This window comes from Rana temporaria, chromosome 4 (assembly GCF_905171775.1).
Source record: "Rana temporaria chromosome 4, aRanTem1.1, whole genome shotgun sequence".
NCBI classification, from domain to species: domain Eukaryota; kingdom Metazoa; phylum Chordata; class Amphibia; order Anura; family Ranidae; genus Rana; species Rana temporaria.
Genome location: NC_053492.1, coordinates 373,576,014 through 373,588,243, shown reverse-complemented (window position 1 = coordinate 373,588,243; position 12,230 = coordinate 373,576,014). Strand labels below are relative to the sequence as shown.

Here is a 12,230-nt window from a genome sequence, read left to right as displayed (position 1 = left end):
GTCTCTTATGTCACATTGTTTCATGCTTTCATATCAGTCCCAACCTTTTATCAGTCTCCTCAGGGAGAGGTGTCCCATTTGTATATTTATTTTTCTTAATTCTTATTTTTTTTTTAAAAAGGACGTTTGTACTCACCACTTCGATGGTTGAAGTGCACTCGTAGTATGTACTCACCAGTCCAATGGCTGTCTAAATAAGAGGAGCTTACCAGCTGCTGTAATAGGTTCCAGGATGCTTCCCTACCTACTATTGTGGCTGTGATGGTAAAGCCAGCCGCAGACTAGGTCCTCTTAGTCTAGGACTGGTGCTCCACTTCGCTGGGCTGCAAGGCTGCAAGGCTACAGAGCCACAGAGCCACCTAGCACTGCGTGACGCCCCCCCCCCCGAGCCCCCCTCCCGGAGCCGCGCGGCACGCCTCCACAGCGCATCCACTCGCACGCTCCAGGGATCCGGGCAGACCAGGGAGACGCAGCACCGCTGCCTGTCAGCCAGGAGAACCAGGGGAGACGAGGGAGACGCAGCACCGCCACCAACCAATCAGCCGGGAGAGTCAAGGGAACCGGGGAAGCCGCCCACGTGACAGCCCGCGTGTCAGGTAGACAGTTCGGGGGAGACCCGTGCAGGTCCGCTCCAGCCGGCCAGGAGCTATGTTCCGGAGAGGGAGGGAGGGGGGCACCAGCGCCCTAGTGGAGGGAGCGGAGGGAGCGGGGGATCCGGCTCTCACTCAATTCAGCGTGGGTTCGGAGCATGGCTGGAGAGCAGGCATCCCGTCTAGCTGCTCCTCCACACTGACCGCGCCATCTCTAGACTCCTCCCTCTGTCCTCCCCCTCCAGGTGTTGTGAAACTACAAGTCCCATATGTGTTAACCTGGGGTTAAAAAAAACTTGTCTGTATTTTATTTCTAAATAAAGCTCCATTTTAAATTGGAACTTTTCATATATAAAACTCTGTGCAACAACAGATTTAACACAAAAGAATGGATCATTCTTTATTCAACCCTTGTTCCTTCAATGAAAATAAATCCCTTAACATATGTGAATCATATAAATATATATAAGCAAAGAAACAAAAGTGCAAAGCACATCAAGTGCAATCCAAACACATGCAAACTTAAAAATGGATTTCCACTTTTGCAGCCAAATTGGGATAATATCTACTTTATATTTGCTACAGGCTCTCATTCACATAGCATAACTTTTAAGTTATTTAAAAATAGCAGTTTATCATTTTTAAATGTTCTGCTCTGGAAACTCGAGCAAGGAAAAATCCTACTAGTTCTCTTTGTTTATGAGGGGGACTGGGCAGCTATGTTTGTTATAATTAACACTGCCTGTTTTATGCTGGCAGATCTTCATTATCGGTTGTAATTTAAACTAGTGTTTTTAAACTAGTGTCCATCCTAACAAAGGGTTAAAGAATAAGTAGTCAGGCGTCTTGCATTGTATGTTAATGAGAGGAGACTCATCGTGTCCTTAGGACAGATTTACTCTGAAACTGTGTAAAAATCCTGCAGTCAGCCATTAAAGTGTTTGTTAATCTAAAAAAAAAAAAAAAAATGTATCCCGTCCCTTTAACCACCTCAATACAGGGCACTTTCTCCCCTTCCTTCCCAGACCAATTTTCAGCTTTCCGTGCTCTCGCACTTTGAGTGACAATTACTCAGTCATGCTACATTAGACCCAGATGAAATTTTTATCATTTTGTTTACACAAATAGAGCTTTCTTTTGATGGTATTTATTCACCACAATTTTTTTTTTGCAATATAATCAAACATTATGAAAAAAAAAAAAATTCTACTTTCTGTTTTAAAAGAAGTCCAATAAAATCAAATGTCATCATAAATTTAGGCCAGAATGTATTCTGCTACATTCTAAATGCTAAATCCTAAATGTATGATAATTGGTTTGTGTGAAAGTTATAGTGTTTATATGCTACGTATCACTGAAAAGTTATCAATCCTTATGTACCAACTGTTCTTGAGGCCCTAAAATGTCAGAGTAGTACAAATAACCCCCAAATTACCCTTTTTTGTAAAGATGACAGTTCAAGGTATTTAGTAAGAGGCATAGTGATTTTTTTTCTCCACAAAATTGTCATATTAAAAAGTTATTTCTCACGCATGGCATAGATAAAAGTGCAATTACACCCCAAAATATATTCTGCTACTCATCCTGAGTATGGTGGCCACAGCCTGGCCACATACAGAGGCCCAACAAGCAGGGAGCAACAGCAGGCGTTCTAGGAGCATAAATTACACATTTCATTTCCTGAGTATCTATCACATTTTTGAAGGCCCTGGAGCACCAGGACAATGGAATTACCCAGAAAACGTCCCAATTTTGCAAAGCAAACACCCCAATGTATATTCTATGAGGCATATTGAGTCTTTTGAACATGTCAAGTTTATGGAAAAAAAAGAAAAAAAAAGAAAAACATATTTTTTTTTACACAAAGTTGTCAAATTATAAGATATTTCTAAAACATAGCATGTACATAGCAAAAATTACACCCCAAAATACATTCTACTACTCCTGAGTATGGCTATACCACATTTGTGAGACCTTTCTACAGCCTGGCCACATACAGAAGCCCAGCATGCAAGTAGTACCGTCAGGTGTTCCAAAGACAACAATTACACATTTTATTTCCTGACTACCTATCACATTTTTGAAGGCTCCTGAGCCTTCCATTTTAGTGCCACTGCTTTCTACTGGCTCATACTCGCTATCCGATACTGATGGAGAGAGTTCCCTGCTACTCTTGTCCGACATACTCTGGACTATATGGAAAGCCTTCTCACTGCTGAATAATTTTTTAGCCATGTTGACAGATTACTGAGACAGATGTGACAGATGATCAAGGACAGATGTGTGCAGATTTGCACTGAGACAGATGTGGCAGATGATCACTGACAGATATGCACTGGGACAGATGTAGTAGATGATCATGGACAGATGTGTGCAGATGTGCACTGTGACAGATGATCATGGACAGATGTTTACTGGGACAGATGTGGCAGATGTTTACTGGGGAAGATGTGGCAGATGATCACGGACAGATGTGCGCAGATGATCACGGACAGATGTGCGCCAGATGTGCGCAGATAATCAAGGACAGATGTGGCAGATGATTATGGACAGATGTGTGCAGATGATCACGGAAAGATGTGGCAGATGATCATGGACAGATGTGTGCCAGATATGCGCAGATGATCATGGACAGATGTGCGCAGATGATCACAGACAGATGTGGCAGATGATCATGGACAGATGTGCGCAGATGATCACGCATAGATGCGGCAGATGATCACAGAGATGTGGCAGATAATCACAGACAGGTGTAGCAGATGATCACTGGGACAGACGTGACAGATAATCACGGACAGATGTGCACAGATGTTCACTGGAACAGAACATTTTACAGGGACAGATGTGGGTCAGATGTGTGACAGGTGGTTTTTTTTACTGTGTGGGGAATCTGTGACAGGACACTGTTTGGGGACACTAGCTGGGTGATCGGTGTGTAAAAAGCTGTAAAAAACAGCTCATACACACTGATCCCTAACTCGCAGCACAGATCCGCTCTCCTTCTCCTCACTGACAGGTGAGGAGAAGGAGAGCTGATCGCTTGGCAATGGCTCTCTGTTAACATTACATAATGGCTGTCATTGGACACAGCCATCATGTGATCAGGAGGGCCAATCAAATAGCCTTTCTGCCGATTTGAGATGTGCCGTGTCAAGGGGACACGAGCGCATAGGGATCGCACGGCTGCTTGGGCACAGGGCCGATCGATTACACTCCTTCTGAGGGATGTTCAGGAATGTCCACTCAGAAGGAGGAAGCACCCACCTGGCTGTTTATATGCAGTCACCGGGTGGGAAGACATTAAAGCATGTTATACAGCACAGTGCTTGTGCTATGTAATTTGGTATTCTGTATCATGTGAAATACCTGGCTGATCCTGCCTGGCTATATCCTCCCCTCTGTAAACTGACCACGGTTTATTATGGCTGATGAGCACTAACAACTTGGTCAGTTTGCGTGCCTCCATCTTCCTGCAGCCCTGCTCACCCCTCTCCCTGCCAGTCAGCTAGTGCTGTTACTAACCCCCAGCCAGAACGGCTCGGATGATGGGGGCAAGCTTACTGAGGAGGAACAGGAAGTAAGAAATTCAGACAAAGAAAAAAAACATTTAGAAGGGAAATCGAAGGAAAAGGTAAGTGAACCAACAATGCACTAGCTTAAAGGAACCTTTTTAGAAAATAAAAAACGAACCTTTACAACCCCTTTAACAGTCTTTACTCCTTTTTGTAAATTGATCCCATAGATTCTACATGAAGAATTTTCATGCACGTGGTAAAGATTAAGTAATATCATGGAATCACGATCCACTAATACAATATATATGATTTTTTTTTTTATGTCAATGAGGCAAAGTCTGATTGATGATATGTTTTGGGGTACTGAAGTTGAATAATGATTCTATTAATAATGCATTGTACTTGAAACAATAAACATTTTCAAAGTCATTACAAAATTATTTATTGGTAGAAAGGAAGTAGCATGGGTTAGGGCAGGGGTAGGCAACCTGGGGCCCTCCAGCTGTTGCAGAACTACAAGTCCCATTATGTTTCTGGGAGTAATTGTAACTGCCAGCCTTGCAATGCCTCATGGAAAATCTAGTTTCACAACAGCTGGAGGGCCACAGGTTGCCTACCACTGGGCTAGGGGATCCCCTGTCCATCTCCCTTGTCCATCTTACTGCAATCAAGGCATAGGTTGTACAAAAAAATATGTACTCCTCAGTTCCGCAGAGGACTCACAGGATCAGGTCATATGGGCCCATCTAAGAACGGTGCACCCAGTCAGAGCACAGAGAAGCCTGCAATTGAAGTGAGGAGAGGAAGGATAGATGGCTGCTACTAAGAGGTGAAAGGAATGTGGCGGTTCCTTATGCCCTTGAGCAGTGTGAAAGGTGTATGAAAAGTGTTAAACCCTCTAAATTGCAAATAAGTTCTTACTAAGTGGGAGGAATAAGAAAAAAATAAAACAATGCTACACTTTTAACAATTAAAGATTCTATCGCCATAGCAATGTATTCTGAATCAAGGTAGGACAGGGGTGTCCAAACTTTTTTCAAAGAGGGTCAGATTTGATTAAGTGAACATGCGTGAGGGCCGACTATTTTGCCTGACATTCTTTGAACCAGTAAAATTCTGTCTAAGTGTGTTCGTCTGCGCACTAATACATGGCCCAACAAGAATTCTCTTGCCTTGTGTGGTGAAGAGATGAGCTTGGGCGTGTTATTTGGATATACTGTATATATTTTATTTGTGGCCCCAACGAATCCCAGAGCGCTGCTTAGGACTAAGGATGAGCTTGGGCGTGTTATTTGGATATACCGTATTTATCGGCGTATAACACGCACAGGCTTACCATTGACATGAATGCAGCCTCACTATTGCCATGAATGCAGCCTTACAATTGCCATGAATGCAGCCTTACCATTGCAACCAATGCAGCCTTACCATTGCAACCTCACCATTGGAACCAATGCAGCCTCACATGTGCCATAAATGCAGCCTCACATGTGCCATAAATGCAGCCTCACATGTGCCATAAATGCAGCTTTACCCTTGCCATTAGTGCAGCCTGAACGATGCCCATCTGCAGCCTCGGAGGGCAGAGGGAGGGGGCGGGACGAGTGCCGACAGATTACAAACAGGAGAATGTCTTGTTTACCCTGTGGCCTCTTTAATACAAAGTCCTGCCTCCTATGATAGACAGAACAGGCGTCCAATGGCATCCCAGGAGACAGGACTTCCAATAGAGACGCTGCTGAGTAAACAGGAGATTCTCTTCATGTAATCTGACGGTGCTCGTCCTGCCCCCTCATTGTCCCCTCCAAGGCAGCGCCAATAAATACAGTATATATCTTTTGTGGCCCTGGGGGCCACAAACAATATTTTTATCCAAATCCCCAGGGGGGCCATATTAAATCAACAGGGAGGCCGCATTTGGCCCCCGGGCCTGACTTTGGACATGCCTAAGGTAGGATCTTGTGATGGAAAAGCAAATTACTTTTATTTAAAAATGTATAAATAATAAATAGCCATTCTTCATATGTCCACATACTAATTGAATTATGGGTGTGAAGGTGAACTTATTTGAATACTAAAATACACAAACAAAGGCAAAGTATAAAGGACATGATTAAATGCCCCAAAAATCTCATGATCTTTAATATTTCTTCACAGTCCTCCTTGGCTTGGGCTAGAGCTTCTGCAATGTGTCTGAACTTTAACAGCATGCTGATTTTGATTCCAGTTAGTCGAAATTTTGTTTCCTTTCTGAGAGGAAGTTTGGTGAGTTATTATTGTATTTATTGTTATTTATTATTATTGTTATAAACATAAGGGTTTGCTGTCTGTTGTGTTGATAACATATGTTTTGCATGTTTCTATTTTATGCTCCACTATGGTGCACATTTGCTATGATTATACCATTAGTGGTTTCTGCACTGTTATTGTTTGAGTTTGTTTTTGTTTAGTGCTGTACTGGAAATATGAGAAGACTGCTTGACAAAAACATTACATTTCACCGACTTGTTGGATACATGATTGCCCTTCATTCAGGTAAATTAGCTTTTTGCTTTTTATGTAACATTTATTTGTCATCTTTCTATGCACCAGAATTTTTTTTTTTTTAATTTGTATTTGGACAACATGCACTTTAATTTTATTGTAACAGACAGGTAACCACTCTTCTAGACTGCAGCAGACATTTGCAGCAAATGTTCTCAGTGATAAAGGCAGTCACTTTGGATTTAACAAGCTATTGTGGTTCCAGAAATATCTGCCAAATGTATAGATATATAAACTTATTGGCCACTTTATTAGGTACACCATGCTAGTACCGGGTTGGATTCCCTTTTGCCTTCGGAACTGCCTTAATTCTTTGGGACATAGATTTAACAAGGTGTTGGAAACATTCCACCACATCCCAAAGGTGCTCTATTGTCCACAAGAATGTCTGCACCAAACACGAAGTCTCTTTCAAGGTTTTTATTAAACAAAGTTCTCCAACAGGGGTAGAGGGATGGGGAAAAACTCAGGTACCTTTGCTTTGCGGATCACGGGTACAACTTAGATCCAGAGGATTAACTCAGTTCCACACTAGATTTCAGCAACCACCAGATAGGCCTACTCTCACTAGCCTAGCAGCTGGTGCAAAGCTCATCAAATTCTCTGCCACAGACTTGATAAGTGTTGTCAGGCCATCCCACGATCTTCTGCCACAAGATCGCGTAACCACTCGCACACTTTGTATAGTTCCAATAAAGTACACAACGGTGCCAAGAATCTTTCAGCCAGGCCGGCAGCACAGTTAGGTAAATTTGCCAGGGTACGTCCTTCAATTGAATCCCACTGGATCAGCTTCCTTCCATAAATAAGGTAGCGAAGGAACATCCCTGGATTAGTAGGCCCCAGAAACTCCTGGGCCCAGGGATGGACTGGCCATTGGGACTACAGGGAGTTTCCCGGTGGGCCGATGGGTCAGTGGGCCGGCTTCAGTGACAGTGGACCGGCGCCCCCATCCTCTCCTTTGTCTCTCCCTTCCTGCAGCGCTCACCTCCTCTCCCTCCCTGCAGCGCTCCCCTGGGGGAACAAAGAAGCAGAGGGAGGACCAGAGGAGCAGGGGGGACGACAAAGGAGCATGGGGGAGGGGACAGACAGCTAACTCAACAGCTATGGCCTGGGAGTTTCTCACTTCTGCCTAATCTTGTCCCATAAGGGGGGGCACCAAACTGATTCTTTGCCCCTGGTGAAATAATGTCTAGCTTCCCCACTGGTACTGCCTATAAGAGTACCAGTACCAGCCGTTCTACTCTAATAAAGTAGAACAGCTAGTGAAGGGGGAGAGGGGGCTTGGGTGGCTGGGGGGGGGGGGGGGGGGGGGGGTTGTCCGGCCACCATGGGAGAGACCTGTCAAAGTGGGCCAGTCTGGATGAAGTCCAGGGCAAAATTTTTGTCCCAGTCCAGCCCTTAGCATAATTATTCTGAGCTAAACTATAGCTCAGACAACTAGAATTTAACATATAGTGCCTACTCAATAGGAGCATGGCGCTACAATGGTATACTAAAAAAAAGAGCTATCACAAAAAAAAAAACTTAAAATATCTTAAAACCTATACAAGGAAAGAAAATAATATTGAACACCTTTTTTTAATTGAATATAGGTGTTGACAAAAATGGTGATTCTACGCTAAAGCAGTCACAGTATTTCATGGAATCAGGTTCAATGCATATAACACATTTTACTTTATCTCTGATTTGTTAAATAAAATGGAACATGGAGAATAATTTTAATTATATTGAATTGGTACATTTCTTCAGCTTATTAGAGAGATCTCAAAATGATCATATCCTACTAAAAGTATCCACTGATGCTTTTCAAGCAGTGTTTCACATAATTGGCTTCTTCTGCATTTAAAAATATACAAAGCCTACTTTATTAGCATCTGCCATTATCTTGCCGCATCAATAACAGGTTTTTCTAATAGAGGTGAGCAACCTTGAAAGAAGTGCATTTAGATCTGTGTTTACGTGCTAACCTTTAATTTCTCATTGGTTCTCAGCTACTTCAAATGCAAGCTTTAATTGCTAAAATTGGAAAGGATGTAATTAGGGCCTGTTAGAGCCAGTGCATTTTCAAAGAGGAATACACAACACTGTTATCTGTAATCAAGAGCCAAACTAAAAATGCCACTCAAGGGATCTGTGCTTATCCTGGCTTTTAATCTTCACACATCTTTGTACAATAATGAAGCTATGCTGTCAGTATCCCATTAATAAAGAAGGAGAACACAAACATTTTTCATTTTCACACTTGCCTGGATTCATTACTGTTAGTTCCCTTTAGATTCTGGGCCTGATATACTAAAGCAAATTAACAAAAGCAGGACTAAATTGTTACAGTACTCTGGATAGTGAACTCAGATGTTTATACACTTAGGCCTCGTACACACGACCGTTTTCCTCCACAAAATCCATCAAGAAACTTGGTGGCAGAGCTTTTTTGCCGAGGAAAACGGTCGTGTGTATGTTTTTCGTTGAGAAAACTGTTGTGGATCTCGACGAGAAAAAAAGAGAACATGTTCTTTTTTTTTTCTCGTCGAGAGTCTCAATTTCCTCGTCGTGTTTCTCGTCGGGCTGGTTTACGATGAGAAACACGTTCGTGTGTATGCTTAGAAACCCGCACATGCTCAGAATAAAGTATGAGACGGGAGCGTTCGTAATGGAGATAGCACATTCGTCATGCTTTAACAGACTGAAAAGCGCAAATCGTCTCTTACCAAACTTTTACTTAACACGCAGTAACATGAGATTAGTAAAAGCAGCCCCAAGGGTGGCGCCAGTGGAATCAAACTTCACCTTTATAGTGCCATCGTATGTGTTGTACGTCACCGCGTTTGAGAACGACAAGATTTTGTCTTGACAGTGTGTACGCAAAGAAATCTTGACAAGATTCTCGACAAGCCTGAAATGGAACTCGTCGAGGAAAACAATGTTTCTTTTACGACGAGTTTCTCGGTCGTGTGTACGAGGCCATAAAGACAAATCCCTGAATTTACTTGTTGGGTCCTGTTGCCTTATCCTATTGTGTTTACAAATTACATTTAGTGTGATTTGTTGCTAGGTTTCTATGCAGGGGCAAGGTCATCAGGGCAAAGATACCAAACTGCACCACCCTCCCCAGGTTGAGCAGGGAGTGGGGCTAATAGCGCTGAATTGTATGTAATAGTTGCGACATGCATTGAAATTGCACCAATGGTTGTGGTACACCACAGCAAATTCACGCAGTGGCTAACAGGGGCAAATTAAACAAATGTACCTGCGTTGGTGGTATCACTGAAAGGAAAGAAATGCCCCTGCATCGGTAGTATCACTTGAAGAAAAAAAATGCCATTGCATTGGTGGTATAATTGAAAAGAAAAATGCCCCTGCGTAGGTTGTGTTACTAATTAAAAAAAATTCTGCTGCATCAGTGTCAGTGGGGGAAAATAATGTGACTGTGTCGGTGTCAGTGAGAGGAAGAAATGCCCAGGAGGGCTGCTTTGGCATCAGTCAGTGTGTTGAAAGGGGAGAGGAGCTGGGGAAAGGGGGCTCAGTGGGGTGCATGTATCTGGGAGACCTAGGGAAGGGAGGAGAGCTGAAGGGCTCTGAGGGTGGTAGGGTGGCTATGAGTTTCTTTGGGTCTTTGAAAGCAGAACTCTGGGCCTGAGTTGCTCCTGCCACCCCTGTGTTTTGACAGTTCAGATTTCCTTTTTAGCCTGTCACCCACCTGGGAATGAAGGCAATTTCTAATTCTTCCCATTGACGGTCATTTGATATGTCACATGACAAGGTGAGATGGGAAGAAGGGCACTCTGTCTTACTGAAAAGGAGGCCTGTTCTCATTGTGCACCCTCTGTCCTTGGTCTCCTCAACCCACATTAGGCTGCCATTGGAAGTAGGAGAAAGCAGAAACCTACCACTGCTTTCACTCTCGTCAATCAAGCAGTTAGAGGACCAAGTGTCAGCAAGTTTCAGCCACACTGTATTCAGGGCATCTGTTCCCTCCACCCATTCCCCCAGCCCTGCTAGGCCGTATCCAGCCTCTGCATCTGTTTATCTATTTCTAGGCTTTTCAGGCCTTCCTTAAGCTCAAAGGGTGGCATGCTTCTGTCCATTACTGTGACATAGGTTCCAGTAATCAGTGAGGGAAGGGTGATCACCAAGTTTCAATTATACAGTATATCTAACCCAACCAAACCCTGTGGTTCTTGTTCAGTGGTATGGATTGGGAAGATGTTAAATATTTTGGTCACCTTTCTAGAGTGTTCTCAATCTCCTGAATTTCTGCCTGGAAATTATGTGTGTCAAGAAGTATCTCTAAATGGGACTTGTCTCAAACTTGGGAATGTGCTGGAGGACCAAGGACTTTAGTTGCCTGCTGTGGTAGGTTTCTAGAGGTATCAGGATTTTCAAAGACTCTTTATGCTAAAGAGTGTTGCAGAGAGGCTGGGTAGAAATGACCTCTTGGACATTGTGAGAATGATTTACTACCCATCAATCAAGGTATGTGACTGTTCTACAAGGGGAGAGATCTACTGCTACTCAAGAAAGACTATGACTGTTCTTACAGGGTCATAGATCTCTCTGTCTGCTCTAACAAGCCAGCAATTACCAATAGGCTGCTCTTACCGGGCCAACTACTACTACCACTTTCAGAATACCTTTTCTATTTTTTTTAGCTCATTTTGCGTATCCTGAACACATTGGGGGTGATTCAGAAAGAGTTAGGCCGGCGTATCAGTAGATACGCCGACCTAACTCAGAACCTGCGCCGACGCAAATTTAAGCGTATTCTGGAAACCAGATACGCTTAAATTAGGCTAAGATACGAGCGGCGTAAGTGTCTTACACCGTCGTATCTTAAAGTGTAATTTTTAGGCTGGCCGCTAGGTGGCGCTTCCATTGCGTTCGGCGTAGAATATGTAAATTACTAGATACGCCGATTCACGAACGTACGCCCGGCCGACGCAGTACAGATATGCCGTTTACGTAAGGCATTTTCAGGCATATAGTTATTCCATCAAATAGCTGGACTAGTAATGTTAAGTATGGCCGTCGTTCCCGCGTCGAAATCTGAAAATTTGACGTTGTTTGCGTAAGTCGTCCGTGAATAGGGCTGGACGTAATTTACGTCCACGTCGAAACCAATACGTCCGTGCGGCGTACTTAGCCGCAATGCACACTGGGATATGTACACAGACGGCGCATGAGCCGTACTTAGAAAACGTCAATCACGTCAGGTCACACTTCATATACATAAAACACGCCCCCCATATCCTCATTTGAATTAGGCGCGCTAACACCGGCCCCATTTACGCTACGCCGCCGTAACTTAGCAGGCAAGTACTTTGTGAATACAGTACTTGCCTTGCTAACTTACAGTGGCGTAGTGTAAATACGATACTCTACGCCGCCGCAAAGATGCGACGGGCTTTCTGAATCTAGCTAATTGAGTAAATCTATAAAAGTTAAAAGACTAAAGCCGGGCATACATGGATTGAAATACAAGAACCAGACCCTGACATGGAAATATTAGCCTTCTAAATGACGTAGGGGGTAATTCTGCACCACCCTAATGCCGCGTACACACCATCACTTTATGTGATGA

General features: G+C 43.5%; 1 protein-coding gene across 1 annotated transcript in view; it reads left to right on the top strand.

Annotated features, from left to right (window-relative positions):
* The window catches only part of NOX3 (NADPH oxidase 3), a 57,300-nt gene that overhangs the window by 16,069 nt on the left and 29,001 nt on the right, over positions 1 to 12,230 (top strand). The window contains exons 3-4 of the mRNA XM_040350970.1: positions 6,263 to 6,370; positions 6,556 to 6,640. Of these exons, the coding sequence (XP_040206904.1) occupies positions 6,263 to 6,370; positions 6,556 to 6,640 (193 nt within the window). The remainder of the gene's footprint in view (positions 1 to 6,262; positions 6,371 to 6,555; positions 6,641 to 12,230) is intronic.